Source organism: Falco rusticolus, chromosome 8 (genome assembly GCF_015220075.1).
Source record: "Falco rusticolus isolate bFalRus1 chromosome 8, bFalRus1.pri, whole genome shotgun sequence".
NCBI lineage: Eukaryota > Metazoa > Chordata > Aves > Falconiformes > Falconidae > Falco > Falco rusticolus.
The window spans coordinates 1,053,296-1,077,030 of NC_051194.1; the positions used below are offsets into that span (position 1 = coordinate 1,053,296).

General features: G+C 39.6%; 1 protein-coding gene across 2 annotated transcripts in view; it reads right to left on the minus strand.

Annotated features, from left to right (window-relative positions):
• LARS1 (leucyl-tRNA synthetase 1) overlaps positions 1-23,164 on the minus strand; it is a 32,869-nt gene extending 9,705 nt beyond the window's left edge. For both annotated transcript variants that reach the window (XM_037396696.1, XM_037396695.1), the window contains exons 1-25: positions 23,036-23,164; positions 21,551-21,669; positions 18,208-18,295; positions 17,463-17,543; positions 16,892-17,029; positions 15,616-15,777; positions 14,804-14,916; positions 14,341-14,404; positions 13,739-13,806; positions 13,156-13,381; positions 12,050-12,137; positions 11,871-11,947; positions 11,139-11,192; positions 10,010-10,150; positions 9,269-9,346; positions 8,246-8,331; positions 8,091-8,156; positions 7,911-7,993; positions 7,120-7,258; positions 4,775-4,987; positions 3,314-3,371; positions 2,346-2,409; positions 1,554-1,737; positions 1,234-1,324; positions 247-387 (exon numbers count right to left, since the gene is read on the minus strand). In XM_037396696.1, coding sequence (XP_037252593.1) covers positions 247-387; positions 1,234-1,324; positions 1,554-1,737; positions 2,346-2,409; positions 3,314-3,371; positions 4,775-4,987; positions 7,120-7,258; positions 7,911-7,993; positions 8,091-8,156; positions 8,246-8,331; positions 9,269-9,346; positions 10,010-10,150; positions 11,139-11,192; positions 11,871-11,947; positions 12,050-12,137; positions 13,156-13,381; positions 13,739-13,806; positions 14,341-14,404; positions 14,804-14,916; positions 15,616-15,777; positions 16,892-17,029; positions 17,463-17,543; positions 18,208-18,295; positions 21,551-21,669; positions 23,036-23,041 — 2,628 coding nt within the window. In that variant the 5' untranslated portion in view covers positions 23,042-23,164. The remainder of the gene's footprint in view (positions 1-246; positions 388-1,233; positions 1,325-1,553; positions 1,738-2,345; positions 2,410-3,313; positions 3,372-4,774; positions 4,988-7,119; positions 7,259-7,910; positions 7,994-8,090; positions 8,157-8,245; positions 8,332-9,268; positions 9,347-10,009; positions 10,151-11,138; positions 11,193-11,870; positions 11,948-12,049; positions 12,138-13,155; positions 13,382-13,738; positions 13,807-14,340; positions 14,405-14,803; positions 14,917-15,615; positions 15,778-16,891; positions 17,030-17,462; positions 17,544-18,207; positions 18,296-21,550; positions 21,670-23,035) is intronic.
• Between the last annotated feature and the right edge of the window lie 571 nt (positions 23,165-23,735).

Here is a 23,735-nt window from a genome sequence, read left to right on the forward strand (position 1 = left end):
TATTTTAGGTCACCTCTTGGTCAGTAGACAACCAAAACACTTGTATTAAAGTCACATGTATCATCACAACAGACCAACTCTGTACGTTCACTGTCCTACGCATAACAAGCTATTATGACTCTTCATATTATAAGACATGCTTCTTCTACTTCCATATGTAAGACATCTGTAAGCCTGATACGAGCCTTACTAAAAATCAGTAGAAGTTCAGATCCAAATCAAATGACAGAACTGAATCATTAGTACCTTTCCCAGCAGTGACCAGATGTGCTCACATAAGTGCGGACAGATAGGAGCCAACAGCAGAGTCTGAACTTCAATAAAGTGAAACACCAACTCTCTGTGCATTCCTTCTATCGCCAGCTCACGGTATTTATCTTTTGCTGCCTGAAACACAGCCAATGCAACCATCATTAACACACTCCAACTGCCATGGAGAAACACTTAGAAGAACACACACACAATTTTTCTTCTAATACACCTTTAGAATGTAAGCAGCTTGGAACTCAATAAATAGATTATTTCAAGAACTGTATTTTCCTTAAGTACCTGAGTGTGAATCTGTCAGTTGGTCATTTGACTTTTGCATTAATATGGTACTTTAAAAGCATTTATTGGCACAGACATAAAAGACAAAAATAACCACAACTGTTTATCAGGTGCTATCATCCCAAATAGCTTGCATGAAGATACTAATAATTATTAATAAAAAGGCAGTGAATATGATCTATCATTATAACTCAGCCCACTTAATCATATTCCTGAATATCATAAAAGAGCCACATAAAGGAGTCTCTATAATTCATTAAGTGAAGTAGCATGGTTCAGCAGACACTCCAGAGACATGGTTTATGGAATATACCAAAAAGTACTCCGCTTTAAAACAATTTTGTTGATACATTATCTGGATTTCTGATTAAGAATTCCTTATTACAAAGGAGCTAAAGAAAGGAAACAATTTTTAATAATGTCTTTTTTTTAAGCAGCTTTTTGGTCATATTAGATAGCAGGACTATTTGCAGCATCACAGTTGTATTCCTCTGGACATTTGTAAAATGACTCAAGACTACCTTTTCATTTTAGATTTATTCCATTAAAGTACTCATTTCTTGGCACAATTCTGATGCCAATTCAGCTGTGTAACTAACCATCACAGACATCAGGATCAAGAGAAATCCACAAAGTAACAAACACTAAGTGTTAGTTTCTTACACCTGAAAAAAGACCTCCCACCTGAAATTCAAAGAAGCAAGTTTTCAGAGCTTCTTTAAACATCATCCGCTCATAATTTTGGTCTGTCTTCATTATGCCTGCATTCATTTCACTAGGGAGGATGGGGAAACGAAAACATCAGTATTGCATAGTCTGCCCCACATAATGGCAACACTGTAAAAACAACACTATCAATGTCAACAGTGCAGCACAATCCCATAACCTATTCTGTAATGTGTTTTGTAAAATTCATTAATTTGTAGGGAAAAAGATAACTTCAGAGATGCTCTTTGCAAGGAAAAAAAATGGACCAAACTGTATTATTAGCCTTTGTACAGTACCTGGCAAAGACTCTGTCATTGAAGGTGTCGGCAGGACCACTTCTCAGACTGTCTCTGTTGGCAATCATCTCCTTTACCCACTCCACCCATGTGTAAAGACGAAGAATGCCAGCATCTGCCATAGCTTCCACAAAGTTGGCATCTTCAACAGTGTCTCCAGCATCAGCCAAGGCTAAACGCATGCCTGAAAGAAACTGGATCAGCTGACATGGCTGGCATGCAATTAGCTGGTAGATATAGATACAGAAGGCATGGGACTCAGAATGAAGTGTTAATTGTAATTCATTATGAACTAATAAAATGCAAAGTGAATTTACAAACTGCCTGGCCAACTAGAGAGAGATGTCTCAAAGAGTACACTTTATCCAGGAGAGGTACACTGCCCTCCTTAGTAAGGAAAACAGACAGACACCAAGAACCAGGAGACTAGCACAGTCACTGTCCAAAAAACAAGGTCATGCAAGAGGGAACACAAGTGTGCATGTATACACACCATGTGCATCAACAGTACATGTCTTATGGTTTGATCTCTTAAATTAACGTGGAAGAATGAGACAGGCACCCTCTAGAAAGTCTCAACACCAGTACCAGTTCCAGGTTGAAATATGTGTTGTGCTAACATGCTTCCTAGTTTTCTAACTAGAGTTTAGCTTTTCAAACAAGAACAGGTGGTAAGCAGTAGATTTATTGCATTCCATACTCCAATAAACCCATGGCTCCTCTGAGAGTAAAACACTAATTTTAGTCATTCTGGCACAACTGAAAACCAGATGTAGGTCAGAACATACTTACCATCTGCAGAAAACTTGTCAACAGCTTGAGTTAGGGTAAGAAAGTTGCCTGTAGATTTAGACATCTGAAAAAAAAAAAAACAACCAGAAAGAGTCTTTGTTTTCTCACACATCCATTTTGTTGTTCAGTAATTAAGACAGATGCAACAAGAGTTTGGGCAAACCATTGAGAAAGTATTTGCTCATGAATCACAGCAAAAGCAATTTAGTAAATCTGAACTAGATGTCACAGCAAAAGCAGGCTAAATTTTGCAAGCACTTATTCAACTCCTGAATGTCAAACTTGTCTTGAGATTTGCACCAGTTGTTACTACTAAGGTCCATAAAAGCCACACCTGCAGGGAAGTGGCAGCTGCCTTCTGCATCATTTGGGTTCAACCCCAGACCTTGTCAGGCTTTGAAAAACAGGGCAACAGGTACCAAAATTTAATTCCAGGAATCACCTAATTTAAATACTACTTCAAAATTGGCATTTTCAGCTCATCCTGCATTGATTTTTCAAGACAGACTCTGGTGGGGGTTTTTTGATTCACATTAGACAGTCTCCAAGACCCAATTTCTATGTTCAGGCACTTCTAATTAAATTCAATTTCAGAACTCACACACATTAGCAAGTTATTGCCACAAACTTATCTCTCATTGTACCTACCCCAATGCTTGACAAAGCTAAAATTTAGTAAAACAAAAAATAAAATCATTCTATATTACCCTAAAACTTAATAGAAATGTACTGATATCTTTACTAAACTGGTGAAGATATACAAGAACTAACTTAAGAAAAGCATTACATAAAATTGGATGCGAGGCAGATCTTTGCTTCTGATGAATGGAAAACTGGAGGGCACCAATGAAGACACTAGAATTTTCACTATTTCCTCCTCTTAAATTCTGAGAATTTTTCCAGTCTGGCTGGCAAGTGCCTATTTTGACAACCACCAAAGCCATCTCATACATGAAACCTCACTGTACCTTTTCGGAATTGAGAAGAAGATGTCCATTTGCTCTCACAGCTACTGGCCATTTCTCTCTGTTTCAAGACAAGATATAAAGCCTTTGGTAAAGCAAATACAATTTCTCTTTTAAAAAAAGAACAAAGATTTTACGTTCCAGTTTGGGATAAACACCTTAAGTGGAATCTTCAAAAAATACCTAGGGGGTGTCTTAAAATTAAGGAGTGTCTTTGAAGATGAAAAGAACTACAATGCAAGGACTAAGCGATTATCATGGCTGAAATGCAAAGCAGGGAGCACTGCACCTACAATTATACTTCATTTACCCCACCTCCCTCTATTCAGCTACATTTAATTTAAAGGCCAGTGACTGGCATTGCCCAACAGAACTTGATCGAGCTAGGTCCCACATATCTCTAATGGAGGAAGCAGACACCAAATTGCCCACGGTCATCTTTACTACACATCAGAAAACAGCTTTTCCTATATACAGTTTTATACAATGCTTAAACAGAGGTTGAAGGGAATGCAAACACAGCTTCTTCGTGCACAGAACTACATCTTTCTAAAAGCACCACGTGATCAACAAAGACTCTCAACCTGTATTGCAGTCCATGGCAATATATAAGTGTAGTTCTAACGATCCTTGAGAAGTAATTAAGACAACTTAATAATAACAGTGTAATTTAAAATCCCAGCGCAGGAATACAATTCCACACTGAAAAATCCATAGGAGGAGATATTTACAGAAGACATTTGACTCTTACAAAACAGGCCAATGAAAGCTGAAGTTAAAATTTGTTCTCTACTTTTGCACATTTGCTTTTTCAGGTGGCTACTTAACTGATCATTTCATGCTTGCATAGACAGCTAAAACAAATGCAAAATAGCATCAGGCACCACAATTCCAACAGTGGCTGCAATTGGATTTAGCTCTAGATGCTGCTGCTCAGTATTGTCTCCACTCCCAAAGGACAAAAAAAACCTGAAGATACACCAACGCTGTCTCAGTATGTTTTCACACGTATCCTCTAAAGAAACACCAAGCCAAGGTACTGTTTAGTTAGGACATATTAATCTTTATGTTTGCTCTAGAGCTAATTGAAACTGCCAAGTCAATTATGCTGCGTGCTAGAATTTCAGTATTTAGAACACACAGGATTTCAGCAAGTCAACTAAAGTCATATTACACAGATTTCAGTTTTTCTTTAAATAATGTTTTAAAATTTGTACTTAAGAATCTTGCATCCTAAGATCTTCAAAGGATTCCTGAAAATAACTGGGGAAATAATAGTAGAAAGCATTCAATTTCAGTAACTTCTACTATAAACAACTGGAACAAAGCTGCAATATGGAAGAATGCATTTTCAACCTAATTCTGAATGTTGCACACTCCAAAAAAGCCATTAGCAAATGAACCAGAACTGCAAACTCCAGCTTTATCTCCTACACAACTATTTTGCATTATCTCCAAACTTACCTTTGATCTGACCACATAGCCACATGATTGTAGAGGTAGTATGACAGATGATTTGGAACAAGATCTTTGCCAGAAACTCTGAGATCCACGGGATACCAAAATTCAAACTCCTCCTTTAGCTTATCCAACTTTTCTTTTGGAATCTCTGTTTTAGGAAATGGAGCTGCCTTGAAGAAGATGTAATCCCAAACTTCTTTGCTCATTTGACATGCCCTGCACAGAATTAATCCCATACTGAGATGTCAGTAAAAGTTCGCTTACACTCCACAGAATTTTGTAGAAGACAGCTTAAAACTGTCGATTCATTCTCACAACACACTCCATTTGATAAGCAGAGCAAACACGGACGAAGAGTGCACAGGTACTTTGTCTAAGATCAGACGAGGGAGTCCAACATCAGTCACAAAATCAGAACCCAGAATTCCAGAATTGGTCAGGCCATGCCCTGCTTAAATTGCCCTTTGGTATTTCCTAATAAAGTATGAAGTCTTGCATAAAGTAATTAATAATGAAAGCATTATCTTGAATGTTCTGGGAACCTGATAATTTCTTTTCCAAATGCTGCCCCCACCCCACCGCCAGCACCACTTGTGACCTTAACTGAATACTGAAAACCTGTTACTAGCACATATGTTTCTCTGCCCTTCCTTGCACTGGGTCACAGCGCCATTCCTTCTGGCTTCCAGAAAAGTGAAAGAGCAGGAGTACAAGAGAGTTATTCTACAATTCAAAGTCACCTCCTACATGGAAAAATCCATGATCTTTTTCCACTTTGAATAGAATTAATCCATTCAAAATTAACATTTACTGTAAGACGTATTTTACCAATTACCAAAGATAGGATCCACAATTTTCAGTGAAAATACTGATGAGATGCAACTCAGACCCACAGTTCTGCAGCCACTAGCCTGCATTAAAAAAATATCCTTCTTGTTTCTACAGAGATTTTTATTCCTGGCCCTTCAGAATTTCTCTGGAGTCCACCAGATACTACCTGCACACATTTCAAATTAAGTAATTTCAAATCAAAGTTTACTATTTGTTAACATCTACTAAAGTGCTTTGGACTGTTAAATTATGCAGAGAGGAAGAGCATTATGGATCCAAAGCACTTCCAGCACATATTAAACAACTAGTTCAGATGACAGTCGATACCACCAGTCTAGAAAAAAGTCTTACATGCACCAGTTGGCTACTTTAGTTCTGGTAGTTACTGTTCTATGCTCTAAATGGTGTGCTGTGACTTAGCTTCTATGTTTGGTGCCAAAGATTGTTGTAACTGAATGATGACTGACATGATGTGCCATAAATCCCCTTTCACTTTACCTCACAGAGTAAGCCTCAGTAAAAAGTGTTTGCTAACACTGTAAGAAAGATGTTATCTGCTCACATAAGAGTATGCTCCAATTGTATATAGATCTCATGTCATTAAGTATAATTCAATGCTCAGGTTGCTCACTTCAAAGTTTGTTTCCAGATATGACTAGTACATAAGTAGCCTCTATAATTAAGAGAGATTTGAGCTAAAATGAAAGCCTTGCCAAGTCTTTCAGAACTATTTCTGTTTCTAAGAATTGTTACTTTGAAAATGTTTCTCAGATTAATTATAGTATCAAATAAGGTAAGTTCCAGTTCCAACGCGTAAACTACTCCAGAAAACAGCTCATAAAACATGCAGAAATAGAACATAAGATTCAAGGCAAGATTAAAGTGTTTTTTTTCCAATTCCAGATGAGTTGTACAATCTCATCTCTCTCACTGAAAGTTCACCACCTCTCCCACCCAAAAGGGCACAGAGCAGTCTTAGGTATTTTGGTACAAATGTCTTCTTCTCCCTCTTACTTTAAGGGCTTCTACATAGGAGTTGTGCATAAAAGATCATTTTAAGTTTCTAAGACAGTTACCAACTTTTAATAGTGTCACAAAAACTAAGTGCTAATGTTGCTTGCTTTGAGCACCGAAGCATGCAACTTTTTATAGTTGCAAAGCAGTCTCCATTAGCAGAGACACTTCAGGAGCCACTGAAACCAATCACTCAAAAACACCTGGCAAGGACCATTTCAAAGCAAGTCAAACAACTACTAAAAAAGGTGATTTACTCTGCATATAGTTTGCTTTCAGGGACATTCCTCCTCTCTCTCCAGCCACGATACTCCTTTCTCTTTCTTTATTCCCTTTCTGTAGATTTGCTGTAACTTTGCTAACAGCAGGTTAAGTTTTAATAACAATGCTTTTTAAACACAAAAGCAAAGAAATCGGCCCCCTTGGCAAGTCTGTGTCAAGAGCAATTCAGGAGATAAGCATACCAAATTAAACAAGAAAATTTAACAGTTCGCTCTCCTCACCCGATGCCTAGAGGAGATTCTCCTTGGCCCCTCAGGTTGCCCCCCTGTAACAGATGAGCCACTGTGTAATAGGCCATGTAGATGGTTGAGTCGGAGAGAGATTCTATCAGCCACTGCTCATCCCAAGGCAACCGGGTACCTAAAAGAGACGCAAGCCAGGTATCGGTACAATCATAACACCCCTACTAACACGCATGACACTCGAGCATACCTAAGCAGTTTATGACTTTCAGTGGAACACAGATGCGCACACACGCGTGCGCAAGTACTCATGCTTATGCTTTTAAAAGTCCTTTTGTTAAAAATTCAACTCAGACATTTGAAAATTTTATTAAAAAATACTTGCTATTTCTCTAGTCAGCTTCTAAACAAACATATCGAACAAATTTCAGCTCATGATCATTTGCTGTGTATTCTAATGCAGTTATAACAGCTGTCCCATGTCACAAGCTACACAAGAGGAAGGCTAGCCAGAATGTAAGAACAACACCTGAGAAATGGTGTTAGTTTCTTCCTCTGAAGTCCCTTCCAAATCAACGGCCCAGGCAAAAAGCTACAGAGATGCCACACAACACCACTGTAGTAATGCAAAAGTCAAATTACCCCTGGCCACGTGCATTTTCAAGAAAGGGTGTCTTCTCTGGCATGCTGCGTCAAGGTGCAAGTTGGATAAATCTGTTCTACACTTAACTATACCATTTTGGATTCTAGATAGCACTTAAGTCTTCCAAGTGAAGGGATGAGTACCATTCTCATGAAGCACTGAGTTAGAAAAGGAGTGTTTTGCCTACCTAAACCGTATGTCCTGGAGCAGGCATGTTCCTGTAGCCAACCTAAAGTAGCTTCAAAATTTCTCCTCGTCTCTTCACAAAACCTGTAAGAAATAAACTATTACACCTCTCAGCCCTCTTAGACTGCCACCACCAGCAGTAAACAATTACTCTACTTTATTATCTACTTTTACAACTTACGTCTCCAGATGTTTCAAGCACTCAGATGCCTGTTTCTTCCAGGTCACTTCACCATAATCTAAATACCTACAAGGAAAAGTTTACTGTAACAAAGCAATCCACAAGTAGAATATAACTTGGCAGTAACTTTATAACTACAGCTTTACTTCACTTACCACTGATCACAAAGGGCCACAACACATTCATCAGCAGACCTCGATATAACTTGTTTCTCAGGTTCCATATAAATCATGGCTTCACCCTAAGAGTTTAAAGGGCAATAAAAGCTAAGATTTAAGTACTTAACAGTCTTGAAAATCCTCACATCTTACTAAAAATTATCCTCTCCATTCTAATCTGTTTTACAGCATTTCTTACATGGCTTTCATCACCGCACAGGCTCTCTGTCTCAGCACTGACTTCAGTAAAATGAGGGCAACACTTGGCTATGTACTTCTCCGAGGTATTGGTTCACATAATTTTGTAAAGAATGTCTCCATGCATGACAAAAAGGAGGACAGAAGCACAAAATATTACTGACTATGCCCCTACTGATTACAACAGCTTCTAGAAAGCCCTGGGGGACAGAGGGATGGGGGGAATGTAAAGAAAAATAGAATGGTGAGCTTTAACTCTACCTTCACAAACCATGTATTCTTACGCAGGATGAAGTGTATTATAATCTGAACAGAACAATGCTGCAACAGCAAAGGAATATTGACTAAATAACTGAAGCCTCTCCCACTTCCAGTCCTCATGAGGAAAATCTTAATAAAGAGATGACATTATCATGGTTCATGTACTATTCTTCTTTCTCTGCACGATGAACCCCAGAAATGGGGTGTTTGCACACCATGAATAACCTTCATTGGCAGGCTGGAAAAAGACTGTCAATTCAGATCCTACACTTCCAGTATTCTCCCAACTATATCAAAGATTAAATCAAACCATCAAAATATTTCCTAGACAAGGTGATGGGATGAAGCAGGGAGTAAGAGATCTCTAAATAAGCTATTCATCCCACTTAGTCCAAGAGCACAAGGTCTTTCTGCTAGCAGTTATTTTGGACTCTGTCGCGATCCAAAGCACCACTGAGAGGACTGCAGAACAAAAACAGAGAGGTTTCTTTAGCAACTCAGCTACTATGAAAAGGACAAAATGGATAGTATGCATGCAGCTGCTTCTAAATTATCACATACATTATCCACCATCATCTTCTGAATAAGCTTCTTGACATCTTGAACTTTTTGTCCTTTGAATCCATCCACCAACATTACCTGTAAAAGACAGGTCACAGAAGTTGCTTTTTAAAAAAAACTAACAATTAATAGGTGCAATAGCTCTTTAGATCAACATAAAGGAGCAGTCACTGCAATCTTTGAAATGCAAAAAACAGCAACAAAGCTTGGCTTTTTTCCATTAAATACAGTCATCTTTACCCAAAATGAGTTTGCATACATGTCAGCATGCACACAGACAGTCAAACACGGATAGTCAGAAATAAAAATTGTTGCCAGCTTACGAGAAAACAGCTGAGGAATACATCATAGTAATCCACTACACAAGTAAACACAGGAGGGAAAACAAACAAACAACCCACACCAACACATTGCTCTCTTCATATCAGCTTCCAAAACAATACTTGTAGCAAAATTGGTCAACTCCCCAGAAAGTGATCACTTGCTAAGAAATCAGATTATAAATCTCAGTTTGCATTCACACATTCCTCCATTCTCTTTCTTCAATTCTACAAAACTCCTCCAACTGCAGAAACTGATTGTAGAAGTCTAAATGAAAAGTGGTCCAGGGAAAAAAGAAAAAAAACCCCTCCCTTCTTTCTTACAGTCTTTTTTAAAATTACAATTATTATCTTTAGCCACTTTTTCTCCTAATCAAACTCAGCAAGAAAACACTTATCAAAATCTTTTATTATTACTCACTCCTTCATAAAATCCTTTCATGTACACTCTCTCCTTGGCCTCAGCAAGCTTCTCTCTGTCATTCTGGCTCTGGATTTTGAGCTCATCACAGATTAATGGAGCACAAAGGTTGCCATAGCCAGGGATTTCAATGATGGGCACCTGAGAATTAACAAAACAGCATCAGATATTCAGTTCAAGTTATCGCAATGTCTTTAGACATTTATAGTCTACACAAAGTTTTGTTCCCCAGATTTCACAAGCTTCACAAAGTGATGCATTGAATGCAACTGAGACAAGTACACTTTGCTTGGTTCAGTCCCTAGGCTGATGTGGGAGTTTGAACCAGGGATTACGAAGGTGGGAAAAACCACAGTCATTACTCATTACTTGAAAGAATTTGTGCTACATGGTATCTTGGCCAAAATCAATATTAACCCAAGAACCCCAATGGCAGCAAAAGCAGGTGCTAGGGCATGTCAAAGTCCTACTGTATTGTGCTACTCTGTAAATCTGCAGCATCTAATACTAATCAAGTTACATAGGACTTAAAAAGTATTAGTGCAATTCTACTCATCAAATCAAAAATCCCTGGCAGTCCCCAGTATACTACTGATGTGCCCTGCTGCAAGCGATAACCCAGCTTTATCTCCTGACATGACACTGGTACCAAGCTGTACCAGTACTGAAGCCAGCATGTGGAAGCAATGGTAATGCAGAATATCAGGATGGTCTTACCTGTAACTTATATTTTCCAATGAAAACAGATTCAGCCATGAATCAGCATTAATAGTAAGGGATTTGAGCTCTTTGCACAGAACAGATACAATAATAATCTGGCTATTAAGGCTGTAAGTTTTATTCGGTTATCAGTATAATCACACAGCCCATTCTCCAAACGAGTAACTCCCACAAAACAGTATTTCCCACAAGTATAGGGCAGAATAACAGATCTTGGTTGCAACCCCTAACAGACCAAATCGTAAAACTATAGCAAAACATGAAAGCTTTACTCTAAACTTTTCAGCTCTTTCTGCTGAGGAAGTTTTAAATAGAAATTCTGGAAAAGGCAGGCACAGTTCTTGGTACGTTTCTCATCATGAATGCAAAGTCACATGTATCATGGTTGGCCGTGCTTGGGTGTACTTACCGGTTCAAACGGCAGGACCATTTCATCTTTGATGCCATACTTCACCCTCAAAGCCTTTGAAAGTTAGAAGAAAAAATAAAATGCCATATGGATAGAAAAAACCTAGAATTAAAAGGTTTTCATCCATTCATAGGGTCTTCCTTGTACATAACATTTTATAAAGCAAAGCCACTTTTTTCCTGCCTTCCCACCATTTCTCACATGAGTTTAATCCTCATCTCATTTTCAGGTGACTCTCTGTCACAATTGTCTACAATTTTAAGAGCAGAAGAAACAATATTGCTGTACCCTGAAAATGAGCGGGACAAAAATTCAATAGCCAGGGATAGCTGTTTAGATGCTGATGTACTCTTGAAGCTGTAATAGCAACAGCTACTTTAAGTCTCAATTTATTTTTTATCAAATTAAGAAACTGAAATTCATACAGAGGTCTTAATCCCATGTCTGGAAGTCATTTGCACAACAGGAATTTATTTCTGTTTCACTAGTACTCTTCTCTAACATGCAGCAGAAGTTACACGATTCCAAAACTCTCCTTGGAGTCTGAGAAAAAACATCTGTCCCAGCCCACCTGTTTTTAACTTCATTTATTTTTAACTACTTTGATTTCAAGTTAAGAGATGGCAAAACTCCAATTAAAGGGAGTTTCATTTTACCCAGCAGATAACCACTTTTGACCCTCCACACTATGAAAGGAAACAGAAACAGAAGCAGTTCAGTTAACAGGCTGACCTGTTTTTTTTTCAAATCTCTCAGGGCTGCAATGTCATCCGGAGAATCAGAGGGAACACTTGTTACCACTCCAGTTCCTTAACAAAGAAAAAGATACAACAGACAAAAGATTAGTCAACACATACTGAATGCACGGTGCACATCAAACAGGCTTTGGCAAGACACTGCTGTAAAGTTACCTTTATCTTCCTTAATTGTGAGCATGGGAAGAGCATATGTAACTTTGTAGGCGGTGAGAGGTGCTGAAAGTGCAGCGCCAAGAATCTCCTATGTAGAACAAAGGAATATCATTACATTAAATACCACTTTTTCAGCCTAGCCAAGTAAGCTCTCCTGGCTGATACTCTTTAAATTTGCTGGCATTACTTATATATTACAAACAAATAAATACATATATTTAGTTAGACAAAGAGAAAGTACATATGAAAAGTATGCATATACCATTTGAGATGGTATATGGACTATTTACTGGTAGAAAAGTCAAATACCAGATAATATAGACAAATAATATTGTCAAAAACTAGGTTAGACAAAGGCAGAAAAAGCCTATTTTCAAGACTATTTATGCACTGACAGGACATAGTCTAGATGTTGCAGTTGTCTTCCATCTCCCTAATCTGCTTGAATTCAGATCAAGTCTACCAAGAAAGAAAAAAACGCCAAACCCCTGTATTTTCTACTTCATCCTTCAAAGCAGGATCAAGAAACATAGTGACAAGTTTTAGTGAACCGAGATTGAGCGATGCAAACAGCATGAAAGATCTTTGCATTAGGATGAACAAATGGCACTAACTACCCTTATTCAAAGCACAGAAGTTAAGGAGTTCAGGATACTAAATCTCAAACTCACTAATACTCAGCTACTAAGATAAGAAAGCTTCATTCACAAAGATGTACCAGAAATGTCAGCATCAACAAAAAACCTTTTCCACATAACCCTTTCTAGCTCCTATTTTTTTCTGTCCCTTTCCATTCCTCAGAGAAGTCATCACTCTTCCCAGCATACAGAAAAATGTTACCTAAAACCATTCATTCATCAAGTAATGCTAAGGCAACAGTAATGCCCTTCTCCACAGGTAAGTGCATCAGGCTAATCTCTCAGAAGTATCTGTAGCTCAGCTGCCAAGGAAGCTGTCTTCTACTTGCTTTTTTAGTCACTAAACACTCCCAAAATTTTTGTAATAGCTCCTATATTTTCTTTGTAATTAGAATTCTACCATCACCTATGTAAGTGTAAGCTTCACAGGAACAGGAAAGCCTGACCAGCAAGCTGCAAGATGCTTACTTCTCCCATCAGCTCCTTGACAACAGGTACGACTCCATTATCTCTTGTAAAGCCCTGGTAGGACATGTTCCTGGCAGCTCTTTGGGTACAGATAAAAATATCCCCATTCACAGTTTCAAAGCCGATGTACTTCATATCTGGGCGAACCCAGCAGTTAGTCTGCCCAAACATGGTCTCCGGTCTGAGTGTAGCAGCCACCAAGAAGGTATTTTTTCCTCTTAGGCCACTGAGCGGGGGGAAAGAATTTTATAAGTCACCAAAATAAAAACATTCAGGGTAATACAGAACATGCTTTTAAGATAACATGAACTTTTCAGTAACATTTCCCAACGGATGAAAGTGGGTCATTAAGTTCTTTGTGGGTTCTTAATTTGATTATTTTTTTTTTTAAAGAAAACACTCCAATTTGAGTTCCACACAGACTAGGGAATATAGCAGCTCAAAACAGTGATGAAGTCTTTGAAGTGACAGAAATAACAGGGTAGAATTAAGTTCTGCATTAGGCAAAACAAGACTGCTTAATTTAATGGGCACTTCTGGCCATAAGATAGAATTTGTAATGGTGAGTAGGTTCAAGACCTACCTTAATTTTGTGGGATAAGGATCCAACACCTTCATTTTTATTAGCGTATATTCTTGAGGCCCGACACCCTACAATTCACATAAAAAATGCAGCAATCAATATATAACATTGACTCAACCCTTACAGAAAATAAATCCTATTCTGTAGCAACCTAGTCCAAATGCTATTTAAGGTACTGTTGCTTTCTTCAAAGTAAATCATATTTCCATTGAAACAAATGGCTGTTTACTAAAATGCAGACTGGTGAGAGAGGTTATTTTATTCCTACATCCAAAAATTTACTTGTTACAGGCACTATCTCAGCAACACATAAATTAGTAACAGTTTATTTGTTTTATTTCAACAGATAGATAATGATGTGATGTGCCAGCAGCATCAGTACAAATTGCCAAATAATCACAGCAGGCAGCTATCCCAAAAAATACTATCCATAGCTCAAGACAAATATTTTCAATAAAGAAGTTAATTCAATTTTCACACGACAACTGAGAACTGGTAACTCTATACATACAAAATAAATTTTGCTCCAAGATACAATTTATTTTTCCATTCAGTACTTAAGATCATAAGCAACACATAAAAATGTCAACTGAAAATACTACCTCTCCTGTTTGCCTGTCATGGTCCATGCAAGGCTGTCCATCTTTTGGAGAATAAATTGTGTATCTGAAAAAAGGCATATACTCATACAGTAGCAAATATAATAATGAGTACACCAAGCTGGGGGTGGGGGTGATGGTGTCACAGGGAAGATCTTTACGAAAAAGACACCTCAATGGTATTTTCATATTTTCCACCAATGTCAACATTCAGTTTTTGTAAGAGCTTTAGTATTGGCCTTATTTTGCTTTGAGTGGGTATCCATGGAAAAACTGAAACAAACTCGATCTCACAGTCTGCGCTAGCACATGCTGCTTTACTGTCTAGTTGAGCATTTGAAATTAAAGGATTCCACTTTAATGTGAGTTATAAGCATATTCTAGAGACATGTCATAGGGTTCCATCTTCGGTAAAGCTAAGCTTATCCATATTCACAATAAACTCAGAGTTGAGCGGCAGGCTTACCGTTTGCCAAACTTGATCTTATTTCTTTCCCTCAATGTAAGAAATTGCCATCGTACAAAGGAATCATAATAAGGATTAACATCTGTAGTAATGAAAGAACGCCTCCAATCCACCTAGAAATGTATACGTGTCTCCAGTAAGTAAATAAAGAAAGAAATTCAAGGAACCTTACAACAGCAAAACTGTTTTAAAAATAAAAAGAAATTTCTCTCCAAAAGGTAACGCAAGTGCATTATCACACAAAGGGTGCATGCATAAGAACATAACTATGCAATCTGTATGTACATGGTCTTTCAGAGCTAAGATGCCAAAGACTCAAAGCCCCATCTACTGACTGTGAATTTGAGAGGTTTTATAAGTTTTAACCAGCCGCTCAAGTTAAATTTCAGCACTACCTTGTTTCATAATCTCTACCTGTCTTTATTTAAAAAAAAAAAAAATCTGTTGTCAGAAGGACAAGTATCTTTATTTAGTATCACATCATTACTCTTCCTAATATACTATCAATACTGACTACAGAACAATTACTTAATCTGGAAACAAGAAGTGAAAGTCATAATTCATTTATTAGATTCTTTTTTCCAGTTGTGATCACTGCATAGGGTATAAGCACTATGTAAGCAAGCACTTAATCATCACTCAAGTCTATTAAAAGTTTAAAATAATAATTCCATAAATACCAGAAGTATTTCCGGAATATTGTTGGTATTATGCTGAAAATAGTCCCAAAGGAGAAGCCACATATTCATAAATATAGTAACAATACATATATGGCTGCTTCTGTCATTGAGTTTTAGATTTCAAACAGTTACCTTCAATCCCATGCTTTTCAGATCCTGCACAGCAAGGGGAGGGAAATAATCCAGCCAATGCTCAGCTTCAGAAAAACTGACTACTTCTTCATCAGAAAGACCCAAAGACTTCATGATTCCCCACTGGTATTTGGAAGAGCCCGCCTTGGCAGCAGCCTTACTCTGAAAGGACAACTGTGATTAGGAAAAATTGCACATTCTTGTATCCATGACAGCTTTATATGCTCAAGAGCATTCTTCTCCATTAATCTTATGGTTTCTATTTCAAGGTACACAGATTCCATATATTCAAGATATATTCCAGGTGTTACCGATTAGTTTCTGATCTGCACTGTTTCCTAGCTTGTATTCAACCACACATACATTACCCCCTCGTCTTTTCAAGGGTTACATGCTTACATATACCCGATACATCCGCAGAAAGGGCATCATGACAAATGGGCAAGAAATTACCAGTTTGCCAACAGCGTAGTCAAACAAATAGGGTTTTTTACCATGAAAAGACAGAGCAGCCCTCCACTATATCCTTGCATCAAAAACTTTTTCTGCTGTTACTTTGCTGGTATTACTTTCTCCAACTTTTGTCCTTCAAATACGTCTCTACCCAACAGCAACTTACTACCTGCAAGGGTAGGCAAGATCACATCTTTGTTGATGTAGAGCAGACAGAATCCCAAATCTAATGCTTCCAGTATGACAATCTCTTTAGCATACATAAACAACACACCAAAGAACATCTCTAAGCTTTTCATAGACTTGATTCCTCTCTTTGCTTTATGATATCCCAAAATCATAAATCTCATTAAATACCCAATAAGCCAAAATAGATTGGATGATTTTACTTAGCTTATCTAACCAGAATAGGCTAGATACCAATTTACAAGAAAATAATCAAATAGTAGGTATATACATCCCCTACCTCTGACAAAGCAGGGTTATTTCCTACAACTTGTTTGTGAATGCTTTGTGCAGAAAAAAAAAAGAAAAGAAAAAAATCAGAGTATCAGTCTGGATGATCTCATTTTTGTCAGGAACCTTTTTAACAATGCACCATTTCACCATTAAGATTTCATGCATTAAAATGGTATCTCTGAAACCATGCAGTAGATGCATTTTTCTCCAAGTCTACCTCAAAAGTACCCAGCTACCTTGGAAAGAAACAATCAAAATATTTGTATTGCAGGTTTCTCTAAGTGTGAAGGAGGAAAAACCCTGAATGCATACTTCGAAGCTTTGAGAGCACAGCTACCAATCCAGAAAGTCTTTAAAATCTTACCTTTTTGCCTTTTGCTTTGTCTTTGATGATAATTTCTTCTTTTTTAGCAGAACTGTCTTCCTCTTCTTCCTCCTCATCGGGAAATTCAGGTGGGCAGCCATATAATTCCATTTCTCTCTTCAGCTTATCCGCACAAGCCTGAATAGAGTTATTCACAGTCTATCAGCACTTTTCCTCAATCATAGCTAATGAGTGCTTTTTACTGATAACACTTTGTATTTCACTACAATGCTTTGAACTTTTTCTGGACATGGCATTAACTTCTATGAGATCTTGCAATTTCAAGAACGCCTGCCATGGCAGGAAGAGGCTTATAGCAAGGATCTTCTTGCAAATCCAAAAATACAATAGGTAAACTTATTTTTAAAGCATTTTATTTTCTAGAAACTCATAACATACAGTTCAAGCACATCAGATCTTTACTACAAATTCAGGTTCCAAATCACACTGTCTTGATGAATTTTTTAATAAGTTAGTGTGATGTTCAGGATGGGCAGTAAGTAACGCTCAAAGTACTCTTTAGTATAAGATACATTAGAAAAACCTCTCGGTAAAACTCTGAACACCTTACCTTTATAGGCATCCCAGTGCAGTGTAGACCAAATGGAAACAAGCAGTTCTTTCCCTTTAGCCTCTGGTACCCAACTGCAAACTATAAAGTGGAAAAATGAAACAGATGAAACAAGAACAGCATAAGGCTAAACTAGCACCCTTCTCAAAAAGTAATTGAAATTCTTTAACATGAAACCACTGAGAGCGCGCTGACTGCGGTCAACAGCATCTAGGAAGCTAATTAATGGAAAGAAGGTGAAACTAGACTTGGTTATCAGGTCTGCCACTGCCTGCCTGCTTAAGTACAAGCTTCCCTAATTTTCAAGGGGCTGTTTTTGACTAGAGAAAAATGGGTGCAAAGGAGAGATCAATTTTGTGGAATCCTATCCACTAGCCTAAAACTTGTTAACACCCAGGTATCAGGGCACAGTAATCACAAACAAAAGAGAGAGTAAGTTTTCTTGTGAAGTTTGTGCCATTTAGCAGCACCTCCTGAAAATCTTGGCAAATCTGAACAAATGAATAGAGGAAACACCTGTAGTCTGTGTCTCCTAGAATTAAAAAAAAAAAAAAGTGATCAGTGGCATTTCTCTTCAACCAGCAGTATTTCCACTGAAAATATGGGAAAAAAGGAAAGTTTGAATAAGTCATTACAGAATCTATAAAATAATTAGCGAGGTATTCTGTTAGCTCAAAATTTAACTACAAAATTAGCATTTGTTCTAGAGTAGTATGTGAAGGTATTAGCAAAGGAAAATGCTTACCTCACATTTAGATAAAGAAAATGTGTGTCCCAGGTGAAGGCGGCCATTCATGTAGGGATATGGAAAGGTAACAAAGTACTTTCCTTTGCTGAGAAGAAATTCAAAGAATTAAAACACACAATTAGCTTTTAAAATAACCATCAGAAGATGTACAGGTAAAACAGTTCACTGATATGTTCAGCTATTATCAGCTTGTAGTGGCATTAAAATATTTCCCCTGCCCGTAATGTCTTTGATTTTAAAGAACGGATACACTAACAGGTTTTAGCATCTTAAAAAAAAAAAATTTAAAAAAACACAAAAGAAAAAGCCCCCATAGGACCGACATCACAAAGAGACTTTGAAATAGGTAGAACATCTCCCCAAAGGTAACAAATTTTAATCCTGGTTCTGTAAATTAATTACTGCAAAGACTTGAAGTCATCTATTTACTCTCCCACTGGCTCAGTTCAGATTTTTTAGGGGCTCACTGTAATAATTACTCACTTCACAGGATACATTGTTACAGGATGTTTTGAATACATATTGTGTTGCTGTAACCTGACCTCTCAAAGCAAGTTAAAATAATATCCAGATCTTCAGGACACTATAAATTTCTACCTCAACCTTTGCATTCTACTTGGTGCCTTGTCTTTTCTCTTCAGACGCTACTGTTGATGTATAAGCATGCATAAATGAAGGCCAAGTCATTTGCTCACTTGCAAAATATTACAATGTAAGCAGCTGCCACCTGTTACACCGCTTTAGTTATTTGTTTTGTAGGAAAGTCAATCTAAACCAAGATAATAACTAACCTCATATTGCCAAGGTCACTGCTTTTTCAGTCAGAGACCTACCCAAACAACTAATGCTGTTCCACCAGGAAGCCCCTCTCTACACTGTAAAGAGTATCGACCCTATCGACCCAAGAGGAATCAGGCTCCCAAGCATGCTAAGCATTCCCACGTTCTGTCTTAAGTTTCTCAGGGTTGCTCTGGGGCAGAAATAAACCCAGGAGTTAAACAGGCTTTCTTAAACCCACAGCACACTCCCTTCACCCATGAATCACTTCCTCCTGCCAGCAGCTTTGCTCCATCCCTTCCTCAGGCTGCCACCTGGCCCTGAGCAAGCGGCAGCCATCCCCACATCAGTTCAGTCCAGCAGCACTGCACGTACCACCAGCCAACCCGTCCCCACAAACAAAGGGATGCAACAGAACATTAAAGCTTGCCATCTGCTCAGGCAGCACAGCAGACTATCTGCCACATGGAAAGTGAAGAGTTCAAACTCATGCTACACATGCCTACTAGCCCAGAAGAATCTATTTCACAAAGCTGAGAACAATTATGAAACCAGCCAGGTGGAAGAAAATTTAAACAAAACCATAAACACCTCCTATAATCAACAGGCAGCAGCTCAGGAATATTGCACCACACAACCAGAAAGCCATTACCAAAGCAAAATATCATATTGACCAAAACCAACATAGACTAAAAGCAGAATGCTCTATAAACAACAACAACAAAAAATCCTTAACTAAGAAAAACAAGGTAAAATTCACAGCAGTTCAAATTAATTAGAAGTGACAAATACTAAAAAAGAAAGGAAAAAAAACAGATAAACTTCAGGACGGTTTCTGTGATCCACACACAGCAATAATGTCAACAGGAGTGGTTTTTTTCTTTTATTTTAACAAAAGAAAAGACCAAAGGTAATCCTACCAATGGCATTATTATGAGGAAACAGCAGAAAACAAAGAGATGGTTCAGACACAGTCCCTCTAGAAACACAGTAAATTACATCAGCAGAGGAAGCTTCAAGCAAAGAAGCAGAATAGTGCTTCTTTGGTCAATAATAAATGCAGTGACTAGAACTGAAGTTAAAGAGAACTTCTTATGTAGATAATAATAAATAAAAAAAAAAAAAGTCAGATCATTGTTGTTAGCCATTAAAACAACCAAAGAATATCTGTGGTAGAATTCCATTCTTATTTAAATAAAGGTTAATTTTTTTCCTAGGGAGCTCCTCTGGTTCAAACCAGAATTATGTCAAAGAATTTATCAAGTTAGCGTTTGTGGAAAAGGCCACCACGTTATAGGTCATCTCTCCTGGTCCATTTTCTTTGAATAACTGAATTTTAACAATTGATACAGATATTCCTGCTAGCACCTCCTAGGACTGAGTTTGCGGGAACAGCAACAGATCTCTACAGCAGTTCCATCTACATCATAGTAGAGCTCTATCTCAACATAGAAAAGACATTTGCTTATATAAAGCCTTTTCCTGCTACAGGATAAAATCCCACTGTGACTATATAAGGCCTGGCCATGGAAACTTTCTGCCAGCATCATCTCTCCCTGCCAGGGTAGCTTTTTAGTAGTATTAGCTATTTAACAACATTGATAGAAGTTTAAGACAAAGCCCTGAAATAAATATATGGCATTTTACCTAGAAGTGTAAGAACAATATTTCAGCAAATCAACTTTCTCTATTAGAAGGTGGTCACATGTTAGCATAAAGAAACATTGAAATTTCATACTAAATTGCTCTATGTTGTCAAGTAGTGGGTCAGTTTCAAGTTCAGAAGTATTAATTGCAGCTTAAATTTCAACCTGTAAGACCGTGAATACTTAAAAGAAATGCAGGCTTTGATTAAGTAAAAAAAAAAAGTGTGAGCAACACCTCCCACACACAACAGTTGTTATTACACATCCTAATTTACCATTCAAATCTTCTGACCCATTTGGGTCCTTCACTCTTTACTCAGTTCTGGGACTATTTTGCTGGAGCTGCACATACAACAAGAAGTGCAAACCAAAAACTCTTATGACAAACAAGGTATCACGACAAATGTCTGCAATATAGTTTATGCACGAAAAGAAATCACAACACTTCACCTGAGGAGCAGTAATGATCACACACCTGACCCTCATCCACTCCTACACAAAGTAAAACAGGTTGGCCTACACCAGAACCCAAGATACTTGTTTAACTATTTTATCAGCAAAGCAGAACAAGCCCTCTCACAGTAAGGGCACAGGCATCACATTGAGAAGCCTCCTCATATCAAACAGTAGAAGTCACCCAAGAGAATCCATTTTTAAAATCTCAGAGGATACTGCAAATACCAAGGAATGCATCCTGCTGGAACTGGCCAAACATATGTACGCCATTGCTGTCATGTTGTCAGCTACAGAAATGCCAACTTATGCATAAGTAAGTACCTCCAGATAATCCAAGAAATACTACTCATTCAAAAGAGGCCACTTTTTTCCCTCCTGGGTTTGAAGAAAAAAAGTTCCTTGAAAAGATACTTCAAGCAGTTAAAGATAAAGCCTGTAAAAAAAAAAAAAAGTAATAATACCTCTTTTGGTTCTGTCTACCTGAAGCATCAATCTCAAAGACTCTCTCATCATCCCACTTTTGCTGGATCTGTTTTTCAATTTTCTTCAGGAAATCAACTTTTGCTGTCCCTTTACGTTCCTGTTAATAGTAAGAAGAAAAGTTTGACTGAATGGGTCAACAAATACAGAATTGCAATACATTACAGACCACTCCTGAAATGTTTTTGCTATGGGCAAGCATTTCTCTGGACTCTGTAACACTGCAGCATAACAGCACAACAGAGCATCATTAAGGCGATCAATGACTGGTCTGTGCAGACCTGTATCCTTGAAATTCAGCTTTCTGAACAAGATCTAAGATCTGTAAGGAAAGGGTTAAAAAACCTCTTTCCAACACAAAGTGCTCTACAGTAGTCAACATAACACACACTACCAAACCCGATCATCTTAGCAGTAGCTAACAAACCTGGAGGTGCCTGAATTGAGTCAATAGGAGTGGACGTAAATCATTAGTGGAAAAAAAAAAAAAAAACACCACACAGAATTCCGGTTTTGTTCCAGACTCTTCATAAACCCCAGGTAATGTTCCTTCATCTTGCTATACATTTAAGTGGGAATAGCACTCCCTATGCCAGAAGACTGTCACACAACTGTACTCTAACTGTAGTTCACAAAGAGAGTTCTTCAGGTAAGTATGAAGTGTGAAATATTCCTTCTCCTTATTCTTTTATCATCTAATATACTGCAGGCATTAAAGGATACATGCACTACAGATCCCACAGTGATAAAGCTCAACACGCACAATGCTTGAGGGCGTGGGTTTACTTCCCCAAGATCAAGGCACTACTAAGGTATTTGGGGCAGAAGTTGTGCCTACTTTTACTCATACAGGCAAACAGAAGTCTGATTAATAATAAAGGTATTACAGCAAACCTCAAAATGCCTTTAAAAGAAAAACAAAGATACTACAAGAACTTAATGAAAGGCTCTAACTCAGGCCAAGAAGTGTAATCACTAGACTCTTCTTCCCCCATGGTACTGAATCATTCACCTTAGCGCGGCTCTATCATTTTACTCATTATAATGTCACCTATAAAAGCATGAAACCAGCTGCAGAAAGCTCGGGCTTTCAAAGCGCAAGTTTCACACAAACCGTGCCCGCCGACCCCGGCGGCAGGAGGGCTCAGGGACACCCGAGGGGACCGCCAGGCTCCCGCCGCGACCCTCCCAGGGCACCGGGCCCGGGACTCTGCTCCCACAGCCCCGCACACCGCCGAACGGCGCGCTGAAACGGGCCAGGCCGCCCGCCGCTGGCACGGGGGGAGTCCAGGCACTGGCACCGGCTAGTAGCCAGCCGCAGGCCAAGAGACGGCGGCCCCCGGACAGCCAGCCCCGGTCCCGCCGCTGAACAGCGGCCCCAAAGCGGGGACCCCGTAGGCAGGGCCGCGCAGCCGGAGCCCTCGCTCGGCCTCGCTGCGCAGAGCCCAGCTGCCGCAGCCACTCACCGCCATGTTGCTGGGCCGCCGCGCCCGACGGGAAGCAGGCCACGCAGCTGCCGGGCCGTACCAAGGCGGCGGGGCGGGGCTGAGCCGGGCCGTACCAAGGCGGCGGGGCGGCGGGTGGGGCAGGCGCGGGCCCTTGGTGGTGCGAAGGCCTCTGTCAATAGCCACCAGTAGCAGGAGCGCGGCCCGGCGGGGGAGCAGCGCGGCCGTCCGCCTCCCGCGGCCCCACTCCCCGGGCACGGCGGGCGCAGGGCCTTCCCCATGCGCCGCCACAGGCCCGCTCTCAGCGTTGGGCCAGCGCGGCCGCCTGGCAGTGGCGATGCCGAGCAGCGGCAGGGCCTCCGGCCTGCTCGCTGGAAGCGCGCCGTGCCTCGCTGGTCAGACAGCCGGGCCTGCCCGTGCTGTGCGCGCCACCGGCAGAGCCCGCCGCGCCGCTGGGCCCCCCAGCACCGACCCACGTCTGGGGCACCGGTGCGCGTCACTGCGCTGGGGCTCGACAACGCAAGGCCAGGGCGGCCCCCAGCCCCTGCGAAAACCTCGAAACAGGGAAAAATAAAATAAATTCCCCTGCTCTAGCCGGGCTGCGCTGCCCCGCGGAGCTCCCGCTGGGGGCCGCCACCGTGGCGGGCCACCCGGGCGGCAAGGCGTGCTGGCCCCTTTAAGAGCCCCACCCCCCCCCCCCCCCCCCCCCCCCAAAGATGTA